The sequence below is a fragment of the Gopherus evgoodei genome, chromosome 17 (assembly GCF_007399415.2).
Source record: "Gopherus evgoodei ecotype Sinaloan lineage chromosome 17, rGopEvg1_v1.p, whole genome shotgun sequence".
NCBI classification, from domain to species: Eukaryota; Metazoa; Chordata; order Testudines; family Testudinidae; genus Gopherus; species Gopherus evgoodei.
In genome coordinates, this window is record NC_044338.1 from 17234114 (window position 1) to 17261237 (window position 27124).

Below are 27124 nucleotides of genomic sequence, written 5' to 3' on the forward strand. Positions count from 1 at the left end.
AGTGTTTTCTCTTGTCCTCTAGTAGCTGACCCACAGGAAGGATGAAGGATATACAACTACTGCTCATTATTGAAGATCTCATTTAAATCAAGTAGCAGAATCATGTGGGTTTTGGAGCAGAAGTATCAGGGACCCAATCCTGGGTCCTCAGCGAAGGTGAGTCAGGTGGTTTATTTTCGTTTTGGTGGTTCTTGGCTTCTTCACATGGATTTGTTTAAACAAAGGGTGTGTCCACATAGCAATTGGGTAGACATACCCGCACTAGCTCTGCTCAAGCTAGCACCTAAAAATAGCGATGTGGCTGCAGTGGCAGGGGCAGTGGCTCAAGTGGGATTGTATGCAGGTAATTAGCCCGAGACTTCTCTGCTAGCTCTGCTCAAGCCAGCGAGTGTATGTCTACCCCAGCTGGGAATCACTTCTCTCAGTTGCTGTCTAGTTGTACCCTAAGAAAGATGTTAATGTCCATAAGAGAGAACTCCAGATGGAAAAAAATAAGCCTCACCGTTCTGTTCTGCAAAATTCTCACCAGCTGTTTTTGGAATTTGGTCAAAAACAAAATTTCAGCCTCCTGGCTGCATATTATCATGAAATGTTTTAGAAAAGTGATGTCATACTGGAAAAAGGTTGGGAGAGGGGATGGGATGGCTGCCAGAGCTGACTCTCTCCCTGTAAAGGGAACCCAAGCAAAGGTTTATGCAGATAGTTGGGTGACAATGAAAAGTTTCCACCTGCAAAAGGTCGTGTGATGAATAAACTCATGATATTAACTGTGCCATAATAAAGCAGTCTAGTTCAACTCTTGTGACAGTACAGAACAATGGTATATAGAGAGTCTTTTGGTGTATACAGCCAATTGTTTTAGGGCACTGCACTCAGGAGACCTGTGTGCTGTTCCTAGCTCTGCCACTGACCTGCTGGGTGTCCTGGGGCAAGTCACTTCACTGCTCTGTACCTCAGTTTCCTCATCTGTAAAAGGGAGATAGACAGATACTGACCTTCCTTTGTAAAGTGGTTTGAGACCTATGGGTGAAAAGGGTTATGTACTAAGAATTATCACTAGATTAGAAAGTCTGCTCATATTAAATACTAAAACTAACAATGTCTGCTAATTGTGTGTGTGTGTGTGTGCGCGTGCGCGTGTGCTCTCTTAGATCTGCATTGTGACAAGACTGCTGCAGTATACACTAGGGAATCTATTCAATTGTTTTCGCGTTTAAATAGAAAAGCTGTTTATGTGGCAACTCAACCAGGCAAGCATGCTTTATATCTAATGCATTTGCTGGAAGTGGTCGCACTCTGTTCCTGAAAAATATCTCCTCTATGTAGATAACTCAGCACGGTGTTAATGATGTGAAGTGGGATGGGTCTGGGATGGGGATAAAGACCAGTCATCTTCCCCCCCATGAAACTTTAAACAACCTGGCTTTGGGTGCAATCTGGTCCATTCTAACTTGCTCTTTGGAAGTATATTGATGAGGTCATATCTGTCCATGATGATTTTATCGGGGCGGCAGTGACTCCGTCACAAGCAATGAAAGTACCCCAACCTTCTGCTTGATAGGGTGATAGAGTTTTTATTAGGGTCCCCCTCCACGTACTGCCTCAATGCCACAATGATATGAGCATCAGCTAGTTATTGGGTATCATTTTCAAAAGTGGGTCAGTGATTTAGGAGCTTATGTCCCATTTTCATATGTGACAAGTGATTTTTCAGTGCCTGAATTTTGGTTGCCAAAATTGAGATGCCTTAAGGAGGCCTGATTTTTTTTTCAGAGCATGGGTAGTGACACCTTCATGGTGTCTCAGGTAGGGCACTCAAAATTGCTGTTCACCTTTGAAAATCTTGGCCCATGTCCCATTTTCAGAAGTGATTTAGTAGCCTGTTTTTTTTTTTGAAAGTTAATAGGACTGAAGGCATTTTTTAAAATGCAACTTAAGCACTTAAATGACTTAGGAGCCTTTGAAAATGTTACTTTTTCTCTTATCTCAAGTAACTACATGCTCAAGAATCTTCATTTCAAGTGATTCCCTGGACACTGCTGTGCAAGGCTTTCAGCGTGGCCTATCAGCCAAAGAATGAAAAAGCTAGCAACAATTACATTGTTTTCTATATTTGCATCACTTAAGTATTAGCAGAAATGATGACACACTGCAGAGCTGCTAGTAAATTTGTTACTGATGCCATCTGTAAGAGCCTCCCACTCATGATGCTAAAATTAAATTTACTTAACTGTTTGTTTTACGTTTCTGTGCGAGGCTCTCTTGAGCCAGCCTAACCCGCACCAGAACATGCATCATTGCTCAAACCATACAGCACGACAGCCCTGCTGGAAAGTGTATCATAGTCACATACCAAAATGAATATTGTTCCTTCATATCTTTCTCACCAAAGATGGTAGGATATCCGTCCTGGTGTTGGGCAGTGGAGTATTCATTCTTGTTTCCCTTCCTTTCAGTAGTCTCAGGTGCACACAGTGTAATGCAGACTCTTTACAAGTATTGTCCACTTTCTCTTAACAGTGTGCAGAATTGCCAAATCTCATGACTTGTGCTAGGGGACTTAGGGGCTTAACTCCCATTGTAAATCATTGTAAACTTAACCTGCTTAGATGCTTTTGTAAATCCAACTATCTGCATTGGCACCTTTTGGGTTCTGCAATACTTCTGTAAATCTGACCCTTGTTTTACTTGAAGATTCAGCTCCTGGAGTCATGTGATTATGTGAGAATCTGAGCTTTCATTTTAAAAAGAAAGTGAGTTTCTAACCTTCATGATTACATAAGAAGTGTGATCTGAGTGCACCAGTAAGCCTCATAAACCAGGAAGCAAATGAAAGGAATTCCAAATGTATTATTATTTGTAAAATCCATGCCAATTGTCAGTCATGTCGGCTGCATGATTTTGGGAGCCTGACTCATGGTTTTTGAATGTTTGAGGTTGGCTATAAGGAGTCTGGGTTTGGTCAGAGCAGAAAAAAAAATCCATATTGAATTAAATATTCTGTTGGGATCTACACTGGTGGTATAAGCCATGTAACAGACACAGAGCTATATTATTTTCCATTATGCCCAAACCGGACGCTCCTAGTATGCAAATGATGCTAGGTTTATGCATATTGTCTAGTGGGTGTGTAGCGAGGATAGCACTGGGCAATCACAATATGTTGGTTTTCTGCTGTTAAACAGTGAGAGTGCTCTCAATTGTCTTTTAGCCCATCTGGAGATGTTTAAGACAAAAAGAAAAACACCCAGTTTGGAGGCTTTAAGACAAATACCATAAAGCTGAAACTCAAAGGTACATAGTTTCCAGCACACCTAAGCTTTCAGGCAGAGAAACTACAGCTCTGTGATGTGTAGGGAAGGCTAGGAAAGCCAGTCCTTTCTAACATGCACATTCAGTAACATGTGAACTGTCACTAGGCACGCTATTAATGAGGGGTGCACTTCATAGTCTTCAGTATTATCTGCCTCAAGTGTTCAAAGATCACAAGCCTGAGACCACTAAATATTGTGAGATTAGCTTAAAAGAATGAGGGTTTTTGCTTTGTTTAAAGTTGGGTTCTTTTTATTTACTTTGTGCTTTTTGAATCCTTAGTGTGCGTTTGCTTCCTGTCTCTTTGTTCTGTTTGTACAGCACCTAGCACACCTAGCGGGGTCTTGGCCTGTGTCTGTGGCTCCGAGGCACTATGATAATACAAATAATAGAAATCATCATCTTCAGTCTTAGCTCCACAGTCATGATGGCTAGAAACTGGCTTTTTATTATTTTTAAAATTGAAAGCCAAGGTTGTCATGCAAGAGGATGATTTCAGCAGCTGGGACTTTTAGCAAAGCATGAAAAACTTACGGGACTCGCCATAAACTTGTGAGGGATGGCAACACCCCTGAGTTTGTAAGCTCCCTTTATGGCTTGTAGAGTTCAGGTGAGTTTCAAGATCATCTGCTTTACGGACATGCAGAATATTACATGGGAATTAATAGTGCATAGCCTCAGTCATTCTGAGCATCTTTGCCTCCTGGTCATTGGGGCTGCCAGTATTCCTCACCCTTATCTCTGGTTTGAGGGAGGAAAATTCACTGTACCTTGCAAATCCTGCGAGGTTGATAAGACTATAACTGGGGAGTGCAAATGAAATGTAATATGACAACTAGGGAGCTGTTGTTTTGTGGCGTTACTATATAATCACTGGTTCTGCCATCCTTAGCAACACTTCGGTCAGCAAATGCACCATTTTCACATGGCTGGCTACCCCTCTGCTGGGAAGGGCGGTTAGGGAGGTATCCTTGTTTTTGTTCCCTCCCTGTCCCATTTGCAGTGGGTCACTTTTGGTAAATAAATAATGCTCAGAGATACTAAAAAACCTAACCAAGCCCCCTCCAACCCAAGCAGGCTTTCCTGAAGCGAGCCAGACCTGAGGGAGCTCAGGTTAATTTGACAATATTTTTTAGGAAAGAGCCCCAGCTGTGTTGCTTGGCATGGGATTGATGCTTTTTTTGGCATTTGAATGTCCTCTTTTTTCCAACTGAGGCTTCATGCTGTGAGAGCTCCCAGGAAGGAGACAAACTGCTATGGGAGATGGTTTATGCAGCAGTCATTGGTATCCTGAGCTCAATCTCTCCCCCTACTCTTCCTACAATCAGATGTGGTCCCTTTGCTCTCCCACATGCCTGGCTGAGTGTGGCATGGATAAGAACCCGGCTTAGTGCAGAGGGAGATGGGTTTGGAAGGCATGGATTGTGCTTGCTCTATGGAATTGGTTTCTCAGTTATTTTGTTAATGACATCGATGGCTCATATTTGCTTTTGAATCCCTGAGTGTTTCTAGAGCTTCAGGTAGGGATGATGGCCAGAAGTGCCTTTTACTTTCAGCAGTTCACTAAGAGCTTGAGGCTTTCCCACTCAGATGTGAACCTGCCAAGGGTATTCCCACCTTTGTCACCTCTAGAGAAGATTATTGCAGCGGGTTCCATATGGGGTTCCCAGTGAGAAAGCCATAGGTAGTGCAGAATGCAGCTACACACATTTCACATGCTACATATTTCATCTGTTCCTTATGGCTTCCACTTTGCTTCTGGGGGCAATTCAGGGTGTTGCTTTCAAACTGGTTAGTCCTGTGTAGTTTGATTCCCTACAGCTTGAGACCCTCTCTCTCCATAAACACCATTTCAGTGGTTGAGCTCAGCTAGGATGTGTCCGCAGACTGTCCATCACTATGAAGCGCAGACAAGTAGAGGCAGAGCGCTGCTGGTGGAAGACTCTCTATCCTGGAACTTGGTTCCTCTATCAGTCCAAAGTGAGTTGATTTCGGTGCAGTGTGAGCTCTATCTTATTCCTGAGCTGGAGTGGCTGGGAAGGTTGTGTGTCATGGTGGAAGCTGGTTTAATTAGCAGTAGATAATTGGTCATGTGAGAATAGGGCTTTTATTATCGTTCCTGCACGCTAAGGTGTTGTGATGCGTACATTTTACACACTTGCAAATGAAGTGACAAAGTGTGGCAGTAGAACAAGGAGTGTGCCTACAGCAAACTGCCATGGCTGAGTCAACCTGTTTGATTCCCCCGCTGCTCTCCCTCTAGCCAATCCGTCATCCTTTTAGCAAGGCTGAAGTCATATATTACTTTTTTGCTTTCAAAATCTTGGTCCTTGATTTTTGTGGCCTGATGTTTCCCCGGCACTCTGACTGCAGCCTGGAGGCAGTGGCATCACGGGAACGTACTCTTTAATTCCCTTTGGAATAAGCGGTGTGAAGTTAAGTGGGGAAAAGAGCACTTCCCACTAGCCAACCTAACCAGCTTCTGTGCTGCCTTTGGGCTACAGCATCCAACAAAGCTCACACGTGCTGGGGAGCACTTACTTGTGCCAGAAACTCTCATCAACTTCTACCTGGATTTATGAAGCCTCCATATGCGTCATTGATTTCAATGGGTTGATTTACGTGAGTAAGCATTCACCAGCGTAACCAGCCCTTTGAAAATACATGCACCTGCCCAGGGTATTTCAGAGATTTGCACTGGTTGAAGAGCCACCTTGGCTACCTTGGGAAAGTCATGTACATTTTTTTTTCCATCTATAGTGACCTGTTCACCCACATTATCCCCTACCCTTCCGTGTCCCCTCCTTCCCATGTCTTTCAGTAATCCATGAGCTGCCAGCTGCACTTAACCTGCATTGCCGAGTATTATGTGTGAATGAACAGTGCATATCCTAAATCCAGGTTAAAGAGTCATCCCTGCCATCTGCTAGGATTGAAAGGTTAATCTAGCCCCTATGTCCTGGGTCTTTGGCCTTTCTGCTGAGACTGAAAACATATGGCCAGATCCCCAGCTGGTGAACTGGCGTAGCTCTGATTTCCACCAGCTGCGGATCTGGCCCATGCAGCATGTCAACGGTAGTGTGATGCCTTTAACTAAATGATCTATCATTTTAGAATAATGATGGCATTTAATTCACGCCCAGTGATGAAGCCGGACAGAGTTTGTATACAAAATGGTAGGTGGGTTTCATAAATTTGGTTTGCCTACAAAGGTAAAAATCAAGGCTTTAAAAAATGGCTGGTGATACTAGATGCCGAACCTGAGACACCTTAAAGTGGCCTGAGTATCAGAGAGTGCTGAGCACCCACCTGTTGAGTTATGATGTGTTTTGTGGGAGTAGCTAGGCACAGCGGTCATGGACCCGTTGTGCTAGGCTCTGCACAAATACTGAACAAAAGACCGACCCCCCCAAAGAGCTCCCCAAAGAGCTTCCAGTGTAAGTCAGGGTCTGTCAAGTTAGGTTCCCAAAACTTGAGTCACTCAATCTCTAGCAGCCTTGCATCTCCCACGAATTTATTCCCAGTCTTGCAATATGGTGGTGGTGTGTTTTTTTAAAGCCCCAATTCTTGGGGGTCACATGAATATGTGAGAAGCTCATCTTACATTTTTGTTTTAAAAGGTAAATTTAGTAGGCTAATGCTCAAACCACTGAGCTAACCCACCTATAGCAACAGAAGGCAGATTTAGATGCAGACCATTTACATTTTGGTGGCAGGGGCCCTCTTTTTATTCTGTTTGTACAGCACCTAGCACAATGGGATCCTAGATCATGACTAGGCTTCTGCGTGCTACCACAATGTTGTTGTTCACATAAGTTACCCTGAAGACTTTCAGAACCTGAGCCAAAGCCAAAAGACATGCTTGAGAATTACTATCCCTAAGGTAGCATGAGCTGACCTCTCAGCAACATCTTTTTAATATGGGCAGCTGAGCATTCATTAGACTAATTTCACGTCGTCCCTCGAAGAGCCAGAAGTTCGTGAAGACACTTAGTTACTATGGGCCAGATTCAGCCCTGAACCCATGAAAAGCTCTATAGCCCATCACCAACCCTCTGAGCCACCTGCTGTTTTAAAGCAAGAACTAGATAAAAATTCCTCCTCCACTTAAAATCCATAAAAGGAGCAAATAGAATTAGGGCTTTTATTTGGTAAGACCAGGCCTGTGGGCATTGAGAGAGTCCTTTAATAAATTAGCTAGCCTGTCTTCTCTCACTTGCCCCATCACTGAACACAATCAGTCCTGGATCCAAAGTTCTTCTGATTAATATGTCCTATGGACAGGTTTTTGTACATCAGTATAAACTAAACATCCTCCCCTGGAGGTGACTACAAGTGTGACTTGGCTGAGTTGTATTTTTGCCTATGGGCTTCCCTTCCTCTGAACTTTTTTTTTTTTTTTTGCAAGTTTATCTGTTTGTGTTTTGCTCAATATGCAAGCCCGTAAGAAAGAGGAAGGAAGCAGACACCACTGGGCTTGATACATGGTTAAAAATAGCAGTGCTCACTCGGCCGGGGATCCCGTGTTTGCTAAAGGTCATTTTCTCGAAGCCCTGCAGTTGAAAATAAGCCACTGAGCTTCCTGTTCAGGCTCATTTGTGACATGTTTCCCAATGGCAAGAAACCTTTCACAAACTCTCTCTGTTTTAATACCAGGCAAGATTTTATTTGCTACCTTCATGGTCTTCTTTCTGTCTTATTCCTGTCATCCTTTCTCAGGGCCAGATTGTGATAACCAGTGACGGTTGCCTGGCATTGGCAGCACCTTTCTCTTCCATTAACATCAGTAGGGCTCGTGGAAGAGTAAGGTACCACTCAATATAAATAAGGATGTTATTGTCTCATTGATTCCTTGTACTTTGCTGTTTGTCTGTCTCTAGCCATCTGTTCTCTGTTGTCTTATACTTTCATTGTAAGCTCTTTGGGGCAGGCACTACCTTTTTAGTTCTGTATATGTACAGCACCTAATGCAGGGGGTTCTGATCCATGACTGGGGCTCTTAAGTCCTATGATAATACAAATAATTATTAATAATAATAATAATAATTGGCCTTTACCAGGATAGAGGTCTGTGGTCCTCCCTTACATCTCTAATGGTGTAGCTACCAACTGGTGCAGGGGACTGAAACATTAGTGACAGGTTTCAGAGTAGCAGCCATGTTAGTGTTTATCCGCAAAAAGAACAGGAGTACTTGTGGCACCTTAGAGACTAACACATTTATTTGAGCAAAAGCTTTTGTGGGCTACAGCCCACTTCATCAGATGCATAAACTGGAATATATAGTAACAATATATATGCACATACAGAGAACATGAAAAGGTGGAAGTAGCCATACCAACTCTAAGAGGCTAATTAAGATGAGCTGTTATCAGCAGGGGAAAAAAAATGTGTAATGATAATCGAGATGGCCCATTCGAGACAGTTGACAGGAAGGTGTGAAGATACTTAACATGGGGAAATAGATTCAATATGTCTAATGACCCAGCCACTCCCAGACTCTATTCAAGCCCAAGTTAATGATATCTATTTCTCCATGTTAAGTATCCTCACACCTTCTTGTCAACTGTCTGGAATGGGCATTCTTGATTATCACTACAATCCTAATTTTCATAGATAGGGAACAGGGGTTCCCCTCTAACGGAAGGGGCAGGAGGAGAAGGTGGGCTCAGCCCCTAGAACATATAACTTTCCTGAGTTGCAGGTGTTCCTGAACTCGTGGCTCAGAGTGGGAGCTTGCATGGAAGAGCACTGCATACGAGTTAACACTGTCTTGCTGAGCACTAACTTGTGCTGGTTTACTCAAATGTCTTTGAAGGAAGGGCAGATCTTATGCAGTGTGTCCAAACTGCCTTCTTCTAAGGACTCAGTTTTATTTCCTCAAGGAAATCCCCACTTCTCTCCCCCGCTAACCCTTCCTTTCTCCTGCCTAGTGCAGTTCTACTGTGAGCTGCATCAGAGGCCTGGGCTGACAAGCCTCAGCAGAGGAACTTCCTGATAACAAATGGTGCATTGCTACCGTGGTGCTACTCAGGGTGGGAGAAGAGAGAGTGGATGAAGGAAGGGGTTGAGAGATGGGCAAGGAGGAGGAGGACAGCCCAAGCAGAATTTACAGTTCAATGTATTATTAGTCATCGCTGGCACTGACTAGTGAGTCTCCTAAGTAACCAGCAGAGTGAATCATTTATAGCTGAACGCTTCCAGTTCTACCCCCCCAACATTCCAAACTTTCCACACCAGGAAAGGCAGCTTGAAAAAAAACACACACATTCAAAAGGCAAAAGATAACCTTAATAAATTGTCATCCAATGCAGCTTTCCAGCAACTAAGCGCCACACTTGCTCCTTCCTCTCACTGTGACTCATGTAAGGCCAATTAAAAGCAGGACGGTAGTTGAATCAATAGCTGGATGTGGATCCTTGAAAGACTCGTCAGTTTAGTGTGCGATTTACTCCTGGAAGCAACCGCGTGAGGCTAGTTCCTAGTAGGCAGCATTCCTATCACCAAAAAAAGCAAGCATTGACACTAGTTGGCCAATGGCAGGCCAACTCTTGGCAGACTCCATGGAGTCTACCAAGAATGGCATGGACAATGCAGACTGAACCCATGCTCTCAACCAAAGATGGGTAGTGTTCGCCTGTCCCAGGACTGAGGCCAGCTTGCTGTCCTTGCTGGCTAGATGATTTGTTGTGTGGCTACAGGATGACAATTTCCAGTGCTCTGATGAGCAGACAGTTTATTCAGGCTCTGCTCCCTGCTTGACAACATACCTAGTAGTGAGCAGAACTCATCTTCACTTGGATGAAAATGGATGTTCTCAGGATCTCCTTCGAGATCCTGAATGAGCAGTATTTTATGTTGTTAAAATAGTCGTCCTTATTGACTCTGACGGGTTTTGGATCAAGCCCCATGTGAGACGGGTTTGGTCCATAATATCTCAGAATGCGGGACATCCGTTAGAAGTAAAATCCAAACATAGGTCTGGTCTCATAAACAGACACTCCTGAGCCCATTGCTGCTGGGTTCACGGAAAATACCAGGCAATTTACAAACTCATGAGAGAGCCCCAGTCAAATCCAACACCTTTGAGCTTTGCCCTTGGAAACAACGGGCTAGGCTAGTGTGATTGGTCCTAGTTACAGTGGTGAAATATCCTTTCAAAGGCTGAAGGGGAATTGATTGGTGTCCTCCTGCTTAAAAGAGAAAAGGATCAACATTTAGGGCCTGGTTTATAAAGATGGAGCCAGGAGTTTTGTGGGAAGGAACTCTGCATTTACAGCTAGCTAGTATAAAGGTGGAGAAGGAAGGTGAGTGGGGACTTCTGTAGTATAAGGTCTCAGCAGAAAACATTGCAAGGTGGCCACTGACCCTCCATCTGTTGCCTTATCCATGAAACATTTGCTTTCCAGGGCTCTAATTCTGCAAATGCTTGTGTGTGCTTTTACTACAAGCACGTCACTAGTCTTATTGACTTCAGTGGGCCTACTCGTGCTACAAGGTAAATGTGCGTGTTTACAGGTTTTAGTCTTGAAGGCCCTTTCTCACCCCCAGCTACCTTCATGACTTCTTCTTTCCTTCTATCCTGCACCAAGAGAGTTGCAATGGCCTCTGAAGTGATTCCCACCTCCTTGGATTAGCCCCTTTGTTTTTGAACAGGTCATGAAGTATTTCTCCAGAATGCAGTAGCTTTAGATATTTTCCCCTGTCCTTCAACTAGACAGAATTGCTGTATTGGAGAAAAAAAATCAAAGGAGAAGGGGGATTTTATGATTTAACTTTATACTCAGGAAACTGAAATGAAGTGTGTGGTTGGCGGGGGAGGTGGAGGTTGTTAGATGACTTTGAATTTACAGCTAAGGGTCTAGTCCTGCAGTTCTTACTTGCTCACTACTTCCTTTTGAATTCAGTGGAAACATGATCTGAGTGAGGATTGTAGAATTAAGCCCTAAAGTATGTGGCAGGAGAAAATTACCCGGGAAAGATGAGAGGCTGAGCTACAGTAAAATAAAAGCCTGCTGAATCTATACCCATCCCTCACACCAGAATTTTTTTGCGGACATCCCTTGAAGTTTGGTTAACTTTTTATTTTATTCTTTGTCATACACATCCGCATTTGCTCTGCAGCAGCACAGGTGCCAGAATACCACAAAATAGGCAATTTTCTCAGTGTTTCCAGCAAGTATTACTTTATACCCAGTTTAGGGGAACAAAGCTAGAGATATAAAATGGGTATCTATATCCGATCTGCGATTCACAAACGCGGGTTGTGGCTATAAAGAAGATATCTGCAGATTTGCAGGGCTCTACAAATAGAGACAACAGCCCAGTCTTATGAAGATTGTATCGTCCACGGGGCAAAGCCTGTTGGGAGTCTTTCTATTGACTTCAGTGGGCTTGGATCAGCCTCCATGTGCCTGATGGTCTCCTTACATTGTTTTTACACCAGTATCACACCATTGAATTCAATAGAATTATTCCTGATTTACTCTCAATATAACGAAGATCAGAATCAGACTCTCATGTAACATTTTTGTCTTGAATGGAGCCCAGCTTATTGTCACTACTTAACAAACCAGAAATGGGGGGGGGGGTTGGTTCTTGTTGTTGCCTGATGCTGTCTGTTCATATCACATTCATCACGCTGGTGTCAGAGTATAAATTACAAGGTTCATTTTAAAAAACATTTTCTTTTCTCTTTTTAAGAAGTATGTTAAGTTTTTCTACCTTCTGCTTCAGGTTTTAAAAAAGGGATTATTGTGGGAAAGCCAAGTCAGATAAGCAAGGTTTGCATTGTGTTCTGAAGGCAGTGAGATTCATGGCTGGTCTGATGTGTTCCAGAAGGGAATCCCCTGGTTGTGGGCCAGCTGCCGAGAAAGCTCTGTCTCCCATGCTCACAGGTCTCGCCCTTGTGGCTGGCTGTTCCAGTGGAATGCAGCTGTCATTTACTGTTAGGCTGGTATCTGCTGTAATAATATAGAGTTTAAATTTGAATTACTGTTTTTATGGCTGGTTTTACAACTAACATTTTTTCCCCACTGGCCAGTGTTGAACTGACTCATTTACTGCTTAAGGTTGCTAATTATATTTACTTATTGATGAATTATTAGCGGGTCTGGTATAGTAGGGCTGCCTATTATTAAGGTTGCCATAATAAGACCCTATTTTCAGTTGCTTATAACTTTCCCAAACGTTAATTATTTGGGATGAAATTTTACATGCTGAGTGTCCGCCTCGGAATGACTGTTTTTGGAAAATGTCAGCCAAAACAGTTCAGCTGTTTTGAGACCATTGTTTTGCTCATGTATTTAAAAATAAAAATACAAATTCTGGCAGTCTTTCCTTTAAACTGCTCTTGCATTCCCATGCCTTGAAGAAGGGATATGAAATTTGGCAGGGGGATGGCCTTTGTGTTAGAACTGTGCCTTTTGCTGTCCCTGTGAAAACCCACCCAGACTTGGCCAAGTTTTAAGCCTTTGAAAAGTAGCAGATCACACATGCTCTGTAGAGACTTGCTAGAACGGGGTAGGCAACCTATGGCATGTGTGCAGAACAAGGCACATGAGCGGATTTTCAGTGGCACTCACATTGCCCAGGTCCTAGCCACTGGTCTGGGAGGCTCTGCATTTTAATTTAATTTTAAGTGAAGCTTCTTAAAAATTTTGAAACCTTATTATTTTACATACAACAATAGTTTAGATACATCTTATAGACTTATAGAAAGAGACCTTCTAAAAACGTTAAAATGTACTACTGACACGCGAAATCTTAAATTAGAGTGAATAAATAAAGACTTGGCACACCACTTCTGAAAGGTTGCTGACCCCGTGCTAGAACTTAGCTGAAATCTCCAAAAAGTCCTTCCTTACTAAGAATGCTCAGGCCTCTTGCAGCTCCTTCCTGTGACTAAACTTCACATGTGTCATCCCCACAGAGTGACTGAGTATGCTGTAGGCTACGGCTCTGGATGTTCAGAAGGACTTTCCCTGTAATGGCTGCACCCAGCTGCCACTGGAACTGAGAGTAGGGAGCCTGTCTCTCTTGTGCTGTCATTGAGCCCACTACAGACACCCAGGTCGTGCCTGATTCAAATGCGTATACGTCTGTGAGGAGGCAGAGGAAATATGACAATTCTTTTGCTAATTGGAGACCAGAATGTACATTGCTGATTCCATCAATGAGCCCAGTAAGGTGCTGGCACTTTCATTTGAAAGCGATGCTTGCTATGAACAAGTCACTTTTTTTATTATTACAAGTAATTCTCCAGGCTTCCCACTTCTATTCTAGGCTAGGACTATAACAGTGTTTAAAAGGGAACTGGATAAATTCATGGTCGTTAAGTCCATAAATGGCTATTAGCCAGGATGGGTAAGGAAGGGTGGCACTACCTTCTGTTTGTCAGAGGATAGAGATGGACAGCAGGAGAGAGATCACTTGATCATTGCCTGTTAGGTCCACTCCCTCTGGGGCACCTGGCATTGGCTGCTGTCGGAAGACAGGATACCGGGCTAGATGGACCTTTGGTCTGACCCGGTACGGCCGTTCTTATGACCAGATGTCCTGATTTTATAGGACAGTCCCGATGTTTGGGTCTCTTTCTTATATAGGCTCCTATAACCCCCCCCCACCACCCTCTGCCCCTATTTTTCACACTTGCTGTCTGGTTGTCAATCCTCAGCACCTTTCTGAGATCAAGCTGCTTAGTCTGTTTGCTCTGTAAGGCTCATATCTTGTGTGGTGCTGTGCTCAACTCCTATTGACTTAAATCTAATCCCCAATTCACTGACTTCAGTGGGAATTGCAAGTAGGCCCTGTCAGGCCTTAATTCTTCCTGGCTTTTGCTGCTATTCTTTAGCACACCTTCCTTGTCTTATCTCCAGCTGCCCTTTTATGATATATATGTAAACCACTCTCCTGAGCCCTTGTTATGGGACATATAATCTGTTAAGCACTTGTATTACCTTTGTATTAAGGATAATACGTAACAATCAATTTTATTCAGTGCATTTATTTGCTTCTGCATTTACATCCAGCTGATGTGCAGACAACTGCACCGATCAGTTTTTATCCTGCAAAGACTTAACTGATAGGCTTAACTGGCACTGACAGTAGTTCCCTTGAGTTCAGTGGAATTGGGAAGTTACAGGTACATAAGCCATTGCAGCCCTGAGGGTATCAATAGACAGTTCCTTCCCCAGCAGGCTTCTTGTGATGCATCTGGTAAATATGGACCTAAAGGGTAGGATTTTCACAAGCACTCAGCTTTCGTCCTGCTTTGCTTCCACGGAGGGCAATGGCAGCTGCGTTAGGACAATGCTCAATGCTTTTGAAAATCCTATTCTGAAATAACGAAGACCACTGAGCATGGCCCTGAAAGGGCGCAGCTCATCTTCTCCCACCCTCACTTTATAGTTGTTCTCTTCTGCAGTCCGCTAACTGTTCTGTGGTCAATGAATTAATAAGGTCAGTGAGGTTTCCTCCTCTGGCTGTGTCACATAGCTTCAAGCACTGGTTCTTCTGTTAGAGTGAGAGGATCCTCCTGTTCCTCGTCCTTGTTAAAGAGGAATTTGTCATGTAAAAAGAAAAGTGTTTTGTCCATTTAAAAGTGAGAAGGGGTGTGCTCTGAATAGGAAGTTTAAGGTAATGCAATAGCTTTGTTAATGCGGCTTCAGTTCTCTGCAACTTCGAGGCAGGAACTGTCACAACTCTCAGCTGTGGGGGATGTAAAAGTCTTACATGAGACTCATTCACTAAGACCCCCCCCCCGGTTGCTCGGTAAGGGCTAAGGTGATGCTAGAAAGGAAGCGAAGGGTTTATAACCCAATCCCCAAATCACTTTCCAATCCCCACCACAAACGAGCTCCCTCTAGAAAATGCAGATTTGAAAGCCTAGCCTCGCCAATCACAGAAGAGCAGGAAGGTGTGTGGGGAGTGGCAGAGCCAATCAGGCGGTGGCAGGTAGCTTCTGAATGGGGGTGGTGGGGGGGTTGAAGCTCAGCCCGTCATGGGGCGGGGGGCGCGCTCTCGCTAATCCCCCAGGTGCGTACGCGGGGGGACACCGCGCGGAGAGACATTAGCCGGGCAGACGGAGTGCGGGGGCCTGTGAGCAGCAGCCCGGGCTCAGCATCGTGCGGCTCTGGCGGCGGGGGGAGTGCCTTGGTGCGCGGGGCTGGGCAGGGCACTGAGCAGCGGGGCGCGCAGGCGGTAGCCCCGGCGGAGGGCAGGGCTGCTCCGCCAGGAGGCGGAGTCGGACCCGGGGCCAGGCTCACCTTCCCGCAGAGGGAGAAAAGGTGCCGCGCTGGAGGCAGGGAGGGAGGATCGAACCCGGGGAACTTTAAAGCGGACTCGACTTCTTCTCTGGGAGCTGCTGCAACGCAGGTCCCCGCATCCCGCCTCCAACTTCTGCGCGCTCCCCAGCGCCCCCTAACACCCAGGCGCTGCTCCCCGACCGGGTCCCCCCAACACCCAGGCGCTGCTCCCCCCGGCTCCTAGACCAGCCGACCCCAACACCCAGGCGCTGCTCCTAGACTAGCTGCGCCCCGGCTCCCCGACCACTTCCCCGCAACACCCAGGAGCGGCTCCCCGACCAGCTCCCCCCAACACCCAGGAGCGGCTCCCCGACCGGGTCCCCCCAACACCCCGGCGCTGCTCCCCCCGGCTCCTAGACCAGCCGACCCCAACACCCAGGCGCTGCTCCTAGACTAGCTGCGCCCCGGCTCCCCGACCACTTCCCCGCAACACCCAGGAGCGGCTCCCCGACCAGCTCCCCCCAACACCCAGGAGCGGCTCCCCCGGCTACCAGACCAGCTACCCCTCGGCTCCTCGACCAGCTGCCCCCAACACCCAGGAGCGGCTCCCCGACCACTTCCCCCCAACACTCGGGAGTTGCTGCCCCGGCTCCCCCCGCGCCCCCAGACCAGCTGCCCCCAACACCCAGGGGCGGCTCCCCTAGCTCCCAGACTAGCTACCCCCCGGCTCCCCGACCACTTCCCCCCAATACCCAGGAGTTGCTGCCCCGGCTCCCCCCCGCCCCCCGACCAGCTGCCCCCCGTCCGCCTGGAGTCCAGCGGCTGCAGCTGCGGCGCCCCGGCCCCGTCTCGGCGCAGCCCGGCGGCCCCGGGCATGGAGAACGCGCACAGTTTGCCGGCGGCCGCGGTGCTGCAGCGCTTCGGGGTGCAGGAGAGCTGCGGACTGAGCCCCGAGCAGGTCCGCCGGAGCCGGGACAAGTACGGACCCAATGGTGAGTCTGCGCCGCGCCCGGCGACTCGGGTCACCTGGGTGCCTGGGCACAGGGAGTCGGGGGAGGTAGCGGGCTTGGGGGTATCTGAAGGGGGGTAGAGGGTTTGGGGTATCGGGGAAGGAGGGAGGTATCTGAGGGAAAAGGGGAGGTAGAGGGCTTGGGGGTATCTGAAGGATGGGGATATAAGGGGAAGAAGGTGGGGGCATCTGTGGGGAAAGGGGGATATCTGGGGGACAGGTGGATGTAGAGGGTTGGAGGGGAAAGGGGAGGTAGAGGGTTTGGGGTATCTGGGGGAAGGAGGGAGGTATCTGTGAGGGAAAAGGGGAGGTAGAGGGCTTGGGGGTATTTGAAGGATGGGGATATAAGGGGAAGGAGGTGGGGGCATCTGTGGGGAAAGGGGGATATCTGGGGGACAGGTGGATGTAGAGAGTTGGAGGGGAAAGGGGAGGTAGAGGGTTTGGGGTATCTGGGGGGGAAGGAGGGAGGTATCTGTGAGGGAAAAGGGGAGGTAGAGGGCCTGGAGATATCTGAAGGATGGGGATACAGGGGGAAGGAGGTGGGGGCATCTGTAGGGGAGGGGGGATATCTGGGGGACAGTGGAGGTAGAGGGTTTGGGGGGGTATCTAGGAGGAAGGGTGACAGTATCTGGAGGAAAAGGGAAGGTAGAGGATTTGGGGGGTATCTGTGGGGGGATACAGGGGCAAGAGGTGGAGAATGAAATTGAGGGCATGGAGTATGGGGGCGGGGGGTTACCTTTGGGTGTGGGGATGGTGTGTCCGGTGGGAAAGCTGTTTGTTAGATGTAGTGACGGGCCTGATTTAACAGGCAGAGGTGCTTTGACCTGTGTGTTAAGGATAACGGGCAGCAGGGTGAGGGATATATGGGTTAAGAGACTTGGAGAGGGCTGTTAGGTTAAGGGGAGGTGGGTGTGGATGAAAGAATACAGGATGTTACCTTTGTCTTCAGGAGATGTTTATGGAGAATGGGGGTAATTTATAGTGGAAGGCCAGCTATACGATTAGGTTAATGGGGGAATGGGTTGGGGTCAAGGTTAAAGCCATGGGCAGGTTACCTATGTGATTAGATAAACATTGATTAAGGAAAGAGCTTTTTGGTTTTGTAAAAATATTGCCTGTGGAAACCGTAAATACAATGAATGCACCTTGATCAGCAGCATAAGGACTGGGAAAGCAGGTCACAAGGGGAGAGAGGCTGGCTTAGGAGATGGGGAAGGATTGGTTGCTCTATTGAGCATTAGGGCAAGGAGAGTGTAATCCACCCAAGTCAATATTTGTTTAATTTAGGAGGCTCCCTAGAAGATTGGCTCCACCCTAAGCAGTGTTTGCATACGTCAGTTACTGTTCACATAAACTCTTGATGAAGTTGCCGTGGATGAAGGAGAGAGTCTGGTGGTGGGGATATGAAAAGTGGGACATGGATGGGTTATATTGTAAAACAGACTGAATTTGAGACACTGTTTTTGAACATCTGGGACTTTTTTTTATGTTTCTGTTAAAAAAAGAAAAAAAAACACTCAGAAAAACTGTTAGTGAACGCAGACAAGGGAATTCTGCTCTGATAGATTCACACCTTGGGAAGCCCACTCTTGATGCTTTTGGAGTTGATTTGGGAGGCAGAAGCCCTTTCTAACTGACTTCTCATGATAAAAGCCTATTCAGGTTGTTTGAATTATAAATAGCAGGCTGGAGCAGTACTAGTGTAGCTCCGTTGTCTCTGATGGAGCTAAACCAGTATATGCTAGCTGAGGATCTTCTGTGCGGTGGAAGAACTTACTCCACGTTTGTCCTTGATGTAATTTTATCAATTTCAGCGGAGTTACGCTAGGAGTGAATTTGGCCTACCAATTTTAAGGGCCTTATTCTAGTTCCTTCAATACAACAGGAATTCAAGATGAGTTGGTTCTTGTTGCTTCTAAATTCTAGCCTGGGATGCTGGAACAATTTTTGTAGTGGGGTTGCTGCTGATGGCAACCATGTATCTAGTGTTTGTTATTACCATTTCAAGCCAAGGGTTGTGGTAACACCCCTACCACACCTAGTTCCAGCACCACTGGTTCTAGTACCCTTTAATCTGATCTGCATGTTTCTAGGTTAAGGAAAATTCAGTCCAAATAAATTCTGGTGGGTATTGCACTATTGCATCTTTATTCCCTTAAAAAAAAAAAAAAGTAGGTATGGAAAATATGCAAATCCTTACAGCTGTGTTTACAAAATGGTACCTGTTTCACTGGTAAAATTGCCATCCAGTTTTGCAGGTATCTGTTTGATTGCCAAACAACTCAAGTTCTGACTTTGACAATTTGCCTTCCTTCTGTTAAATCAAATCCTGAAGTCTCTGCTGCTCAGTAATCTGCAAAAATCTCATTGCCATCATGAATTTGAGGATTTGTGCCCTGTCGCTGTTAAAGCGTTGTGGGGAGAATGGTTGGGGGGACCGTATCATTTAGGTAAAGGGGAATTACCACCGCCTTCAGGAGCATCCTTGAGCGCTGAGTGTGGAATAGCACTTGAAGCACTCTTCATTCAGCAGGAAATAAGGAACTCCACTGGCTCTGGATCTAGATCCTGTGTCTTCCTATTTTCATGGAAACTTGTCTTATCTTCTTGAAAATCTGACAAGTAATTGGAAATAATTGTTGCTTACCATGTATTGCCAAACCCTTCTGAGCATTCACGTGGACACACGTGGGAATATATTAAAATTGCCTTATGTACTGAGTGGAAATAATATCCGGGTTCTATGATAGTTTTGCATACCTCTTGCAGTACCAATTTGGTAGGAGGGGCCTGCTCCAGAGTTTGCTGATGTTAATGAGAGTTTACTTAGTTCAATAAATATGACATTGGTTCAGGCACTAGAGCAGCGGTTCTCAGTCTTCATTGCACTGTGACTCCCTTATGACAACAAAAATTACTACACAACCCCAGGAGGAGGGACCAAAGCCCGAGCCTGCCCAAGCCCCGGGCAGTGGGGAGCCAAAGCTGCCCAAGGACTTCTGCTCTGGTTGGGGGGCATGTAACCTTATCCTCACTGCCCAGGGCTGAAGACCTCGGGCTTCGGCTTTGGCCTGGATGGTGGGCTTTGGCCCTGAGTCCCAGCAAGTCCAACACCAGCATTGGCAATCCCATTAAAATGGGATTGGGACCCACTTTGGGGGCCCGACGCACAGTTTGAGAACCCCTGCACTAGAGCATTATAGGTGCCCAGAGGTGCTGTGCTTCAAAAAGTGAAAGACGCTGATGCCGAGCAAGATTTATAAGCTAAGAGATCAAGCAGAGTATTAAGTGGTCCTTGAATTTCATTAATTCTATCAAGCAACGGCTTTGTAATATTGCCCTTCAGATAGGCGACCTACCTTGATTGTGTTTCTGTCAGAAGCAGAAGGCTGTGGGCACTGTTTGACACCCAATACATTTTCGACTCTTTGGGCAATATTCTATTGCCATAAATCTTAACCCAGGGCACTATTTATAATGCAAACAGTGAGTTGTAACATGAGGCACAAGTGCTGAGAAGCTGTAAATATGACAAGGCAACCATAAAAGTGAAACTGAAGTTTGTGATTGTTTATGGAACCTTCAGATGTGCCTGGACTTATTTCCAGTACTCATAACTTACTGATGGATCATACAAGATATTACCACAAAAGCATATTTAAAAAGTTATGCAGGAGGACACCCTGTAAAACTTGTATTTTTAAAAATTTGGGCCAAAATTTTCAAACCTAGATGTCACACGTTAGGCTACTTAATCCATGTTTTTAGGCAATCTGAATAAAAGTAGCCTGCTCTTTTTCAGAGGTCCTGAACACCCACAAATCCCCCAGGCCACTTTTAGTTACGGTGTATTAGAATGGATGTAGGAAATTAACTTTAGGAACCCAGATTTGAAAGTGTTGGGTCTGGTGTAACTGGAGAAGTGGTCCTAGAATATAATTTTACAGGTAGGGTTTCATTTGATAAATTATCTTGTCACCTAAAATGGAGAAGTTAGAAATTCACATTGGAATTAACTAAGGTGAAGATGATTTGTGTTATCCCAGGGGTCAGCAGCCAAAATCTTTGTTCTATGCCACCAATGCCCTGTGCAGAGCAGTTTGAGGTGAGAGGGGTTAGTGGACAGGGGAGACCCAGATCACTTGCACCTATATGTGGCAGAAAGGGGAGACTAATGATGCCCCAGCCTCCTTCCAGATGAGTTGTCACAGTGAAGGCGCACACCCCTGTGCTGCCTTGCTGGAGAGAGCCAGGGAATGGGGCAGAGGAGCTGTACCAAAACCCCTGGGATGCCTTGTGAGCAATACAGAGTTTGCTCCCTGTGGGCTGAAGCTCTGCTCCACCGTGACATTACCATACCTGTTTTTTTACTGCCTAGTGTAGGAAAGCACGTAAGCTCTTGCTTTATTTTAATCACGTTTAAGTCCTAGTGAAGTTGATGACACTTAAGCCTGTGCTTCCAGTTAAGCATAGGCTGAAGGGCTCTCCTAAATCGGGGCCAAGGTGAGTGGCTTTGTGGAGAGTAATGTATAAAATCACTTTAATGTAGCCCTTCAGCGGCATCTTGCACCTGCAGCTCTCAGTGCTTTGCAAACAGCAATAAAGTTCGCCACATCCCTGTGTTATATGTTACATACAAATGGTGGATAACTGAGGAATGGGGAGGTTAAGGGATCTGCATAAGGTTGATTAGCAAGGCAGGGTCTTTTGGGGAGACAGAGCTTGGCTTTCATGACTCCCGTTTTGATGCTTTAATTGCAAGAACAACCCTCCCTTACCCTTGCTGGTTTCACTTTCTCATCCCCCTGCTTCATATCGTTTGCTTCCTTCTAAACCTGAAATCAAACTGCCAGTTAGGGTGACAAGATAGCAAGTGTGAAAAATCGGGACAGGAGGTGGGGAGTAATAGGAGCCTATATAAGAAAAAGCCCCAAATATCGAGACTGTCCCTATAAAATCGGGACATCTGGTCACTCTACCGCCAGTTTTGTTGTGAATCGTGATCTAAAGTATTAATACATAATCCTTCTGATAAAGGACCTTCTAGTAAATATCATAGGCCTGTTTTCTTGTTTTTCACCTTCTATAGGTATATTGTTGTGCAGCTGAGACCCATAACATCTGTAGCTGAGCCCAAACATTGAAATCTAAAACGCTATCAATGGTGGTTGCATTTTATTTTAAATATAAATATTCTCCTCCAGCATAAAATTGCTTTTCCAATTCCAGTGCTCACATTTAAACTTATAGGAGGAAATGGAGAGAGGACCTGTCTATTAAGTAACTCCAATTAGTGGCATGGCAGCAAAACTGTAAGATATAGATTTATGGGGCCTTTTTGTTTTTTAAAAAAGGAGTGGGAGGTTGTGTTCTTTTTTCATAATATCATCATTGTTGTTTTTTCTGCAAAGCAACCTACAAAAATGCAGATCTCACCATCACAGTTCTGCAAGTGCTCAGGAATCTGCAAACAAAATCTTAGCAAATGAATATTTTGCAGTGTTTCCACGTGTCTGATCCAGCTAATTCCCTCCTCCTTCTACCATTGCTTTTAAACCACAGGTTCCTTTTAAAAAAATGCAAATCTATAATAATGAGCTACTTTTTCTAGAATGCCTAGTATGGAATGTGGTAGAAATGCACAAATATTTCTTGCCCTTTTTCCAGGTTTAAAACCAAAGGTCTGATATATTCCTTCACTACTCTGTTGCATTGAAATAACTTAGTTAATTTTAGTGGAGGTATACGATGGACAGTCGGGCCCCAAACAACTGTTTGTTCAGGAAAATTAATGTTGTTCAGACTCTTTCCCTGGGTCATCCCCGTGGTTTAATTCATCAGCTTCTTTACTGGAACCATCCAGTGGATGCATGCTGAAATCTGTGCCTGAGTTTTCTAAACCCTGGCATGTTTCAGCGCAAGACTTTATTACTAGCCTTGGCAGAATTTGATTTTTTAAATTTCAACAGGTTGCATCAATGCTTATTTTTATCAATTGCAATTTTCACAGTTGCACAAAATTATGAGTTTTAAGCTTTTTTTTTCAATTTTTATCAATGTAAATTTTTGTAGTTGTAAGAAATTATTGTGGGGAAAAGGCTCAGGTAATAATGATTTAATGACAATGGACGTAGAGATTCAAAAAATTAAAGTTTTGTAATGTTAAAACACACGTTGTTGACATCACATCTCAAAATACACAATATAAATATCAATATTTTTCTTTGCCTACTTGTAAATTTCAATGATCATCAATGGAAATATTTTTCCCTCGTTGTGTATGGTGAAATCAGTGTTTACTGACATGTAGTGACAACACTCTTACCCTTCCAAGCCTATTTATTACTAATAATATTAATATTTATTAATATTAAGCGCTACCATAGCCCTATACAAGTCCAAAGAAGCTTTCATATTAAATAGTTGATATTAGTTTCATATTAATTAGTCTTTATAATTTTATAATTTGATTTTTCTGACTCGGGGCTCTTGGTTTTTTTTGAAAAGAGGAATTCTGCATAGTGTTTGAAATGGTGATGGTGGCTAAGTGTGCCAGACCCTGTTTTTTGGGGGCTAAGAGAGGAGAAAGATGACAGAGGAAACATACCGATCAGAACCAAGGCTTGAAATGGAGGGGAATGGTGTTGCAACTACATCACTGTTCTCTATCAGTATTCATGCCTTTATGGTTAGGGTTATGTGATGAATTGTATTGGTTTTATGCTGTTTGAACATCAGCACAGCTTTGAGCTGTTAAGACAACAAAACAGACTGACACAGAGCTTGAGTTTGTTAGAAGCAGTGGCACGATGCACTTGACTTTCAGATGCACTCATTTTATATTCTTCCCTCTGACATCGTATAGTTGCATGTGCATATGTGTGTTTTATATAATATAGCCTACATTATATACATTTGCTAACATATTGAATTAATTATAGGCAGTTACTAACCTGCCAAGGTTACATTCACATTCTCTCGACAATAAGAGATTCTATATCACTCTAAAATATTTAGCTTCCTGAGATGCTAGTAGGAAGAGGAAAAGTACAATTTTTTTTCATTTTCTGACTCATCCAACTCTGCTCTTCGTTCCTTTGTGCATCGCCCACCTTTTCCACCCCCAAAGCACACGCTGAACAGTCTGATTCATAAACATGCCCCCACCCCACCCCACCCCAAATCTTCTTCCCTCAGGAGAAATGCTGATGCATTAAAACATCTTGAGTGCCTGAAAATCTACGTAGATACTAAACACTATTCCTCTAATCGGGCAACGGAAAATCCAGGTTTTGATTTCCTTTTTCACTTGATAATACCTGTCTTGGCTTATGTTTTCAGAAAAAATTATTTGAGAAGAGGCTAACCTCAGAAAACTTAAACTCTCTTATTTCTGTTTCTCTGCTGCAGCATTTTAAAATATTCTGTATGAATTAGGAAAGAAGTTATTAGTTGCATTATTGTAAATAGTCATTTGTGCTTGTAAGATCTGTGGGCATGTGGAGTTACTAATGTTTGCTGTTGGTCTTACTTCCCCATACTTACTTTAATTTACATTAGTTGCTCAGTGTTGCCCAGTAAAACTGCACCTATTTTTTTAATGAAAATCTGCCTGTCTTGGGACCATCATGCAGAGAGCTGTACAAAATATTTTTGATAAAATGCCAGATCATGTGGAACTCTCTAGGTCTTAGGTTGCCTTCTAAACTCAGACTGGGTTTGCTGACACCTTTGTGACTCTGAGCCGGTTTATGCACATCCCACCATTTATGGCTGTTTTGCTTTGAGAATATGGTTTCTTAACCCATTGTGGTTTGAAACCATTAGTTCCTGTAACTCTCAGGAGGGGTTGGTAAATTTAGCCTGGGTTCAGCAAGCACTTGGTACAGGCCATTTCTCAAAAGAATGTTTACACTTATCTTGGTGATGTGAAATTGAACTTCAATAAACTTCAGCCTGTTGGATCTGAAATGCTGAGGGCTGTGTGCGTGAGGTACAATATGATGAGTGTTTTTCACCTTCAGATCTGTGGATCTGAACCCACTTCTTCAGCTAGAGTTCTAGAATTAGAACTAGAATGAACTTGTTTGCTGACTCAGCTGTGGCGATTGCAATTCCATCATAATTGGAGACAGAGGTATGATATAGCAGTTAAAGCACAGGGTGAGATGTCAAGAGATGAGCATTCTAATCCTAGCTCTACGAGTGACCTATTGGGTTGGTAAGTCATTTACCGGTCCCTCCGTTTCACCACTTTATGGGCGAGAGTGCCTCTCAGCACTCTGGTGATGGATTAATTTATTAATGTTTGCAAAAGAATTTCAAAATTATTAATGGAAGAGTCAAGCAAGTCAGTTACAAAGTACGAAATTGACATACAACAATGTGATGATGTCATCTGCAGGCAAACTGAATGCTTATAGGAACAGAGTGTGAGGGATAACTGGATTATATTGCAGTGATCCACACAGCTGCATTATTTGCATAGGTCATGTAAAGTATCCATAACAAAACAATAAATCCCCATGTAATAACCTGGAGTCTTTATTATGTGAGAATTCATCTGTTTTAAACTTGCACTTTGAGCCAATTGTTCAACATGTTTCTTGCCCACTTCTAGTAATTCTTACTCTGCTGTCTCCAAACAACTACATGCCTGCTTACTCTTAGTTTTATTAAAGATAGTTTGGTTTATTTTTTTCATCACTTTGATTTGATAGGTTAGGTTTTTAGGCAAGTGAGTTGTATTTCTAGTGTCTCTCCCAAAAGTTCTCTCTAGAACTTGTTTAAAAAATACTAATGACTTTTGGAGGGAAATTTACAGAATGTAAATTTTCATTAAAACTTCCCCACAAAAATGGTTAGGTTTTTCAGTGCAAAACTGAAGGTTTTTGAAAACCATTTTTGGTTTTAAAAATATTGGGTTAGTTTTTCCCACCCTAAAACTAAAAAAAAAAATCATAAGAATACTCCTCCCCCTCCCCACCCCCGCAAAAATAAATTTCATTTCCATTAAAATTTCTCCTCCGCATTTGGTAACTGCTATTGAGCTTTCTCCAGAAAGATCTGTGTCTGATACAGGTGGGCTTGAACCAAATATCTACTGTCTGAACACCCCCACTTTAGGGACGTTTTTATCTGAGTCAGAAATTTATGGCACCAGCACATACATCTCTGTTAGCTAGTTTCATCCTTTTGAAGTGATTGGGCCATTTGACTGTGCTTTAATATACAATTTGAAAAGAGACAAATATCCTAGGGAAGCAGAAGGTGGGTGTGGCAGTGTTATGTCAGGTGACTCTTTGTAAACCTCTGTGTGTATAAACCTTGACCTGATAGTGCAATGGGGCTGTACACTGATTGGAGTCCTTTTGCAGGATCAGGGTCTTGTTCACTACACTCAGAATTCCTGTGAGGATCCTGATAGGAGGGAAGAATTGTCCAGCTTGACTCGAACCTCGACAGCAACACAGCTTTAACAAGCTGCAAACCACATATGTGCTCCAGAATTTTATGCAGGCAAGATTGTGCTGGACCATGGTCTGAAGCTATGTTAGCAAGCAGAATTGTTAGGGGGAGGAAATGCTGCAAAAATGGTTCTAGCCTGAGTATAATAAATTGCCGGGCTTATATAACAAGTCACTCGTATAATTGGCATAAGTGATCTGGCATTGAAATACTGTTTATGGATACATACAGTGTGTACTTGTATGTTTGGCTGCACCTGTGATCCGCAAGCGCTGTATAACTTTCCAAACGACTTTTTTTTTCCTTTGCTGTACTGCTGTCTAATGATGGGAGCTGAACTGAACATGTATAAATTTCCTAAGACGAGCCTGTAGCATCCATTTGACTTGTAAGCCATCAGACTTTTTCATGTGTGCTTATGTTATAGCCATAACACAAAGATGCTTTCACTTACTAGGTTCTAACAATGGGATATTGGATAATCCTGTTTATAAAGTAGACCTCTGGGAGAAGGCAACTTTTTCCCCACAGCCAACAAGAACAAATAGAATTCAGTTGGGATTAACCCTTGTCATCGCTTAGAAATGTTCTTCAGGCTCTGAAATTCTAAGCAGGATCCTTTTTATTGTAAACTGCCTGCTGTTCTGGGCCTTTTCTTTATAGCATATACCATTCCAGAAACACCAATACGAATGATGCGTTAACAAGGCGAGGTTCGTTCAGATGCCCAAGCCAAAGCCCATTCAAGGTCACTAGGAGTCCATGTGCTCTGGATCATGCCTCAAGTTATGATTTTTTTTTTTCAGCAGTACTGAGCACTCACAGCTCCATTTGAAGTCAGCGAGATCTGGAGGAGCTCAGCAACGCTGGAAAAATCATCTCTTTAAAATATCTTCAAAATAGGTAGATAATACTGAGCAGGAGGATGGTGGGGAAAGATTTAAGAATTGTATCTAAAGCACACCCCCAAAAAAGGACCTTTCTTGGTGCTTTCTGAGGAGGACAGGGTTGGGATTCAGTGCTAATATTGCTATGTCAAAAAACTAGTATGTTAAACCACTTGCTATCCCCTCTGAGAAAATGCATCTGCAC

The 27124-nt window shown here is 44.2% G+C and overlaps 1 protein-coding gene across 4 annotated transcripts in view; it reads left to right on the plus strand.

The window, feature by feature from the left end:
- Window positions 1-27124, plus strand: part of ATP2A3 (ATPase sarcoplasmic/endoplasmic reticulum Ca2+ transporting 3) — a 182447-nt gene that overhangs the window by 23181 nt on the left and 132142 nt on the right. The window contains exon 3 of one of the 4 annotated variants that reach the window (XM_030536837.1): window positions 26-156. Coding sequence is in view for 2 of the 4 variants with exons in the window: in XM_030536834.1 (XP_030392694.1) it covers window positions 16430-16547 (118 nt within the window). In the remaining 2 variants the exon portion in view is untranslated. Of the gene's footprint in view, window positions 1-22; window positions 157-16385; window positions 16548-27124 lie in introns of those variants that run through there. The other 3 variants (XM_030536838.1, XM_030536834.1, XM_030536833.1) reach the window with 3 other exon arrangements.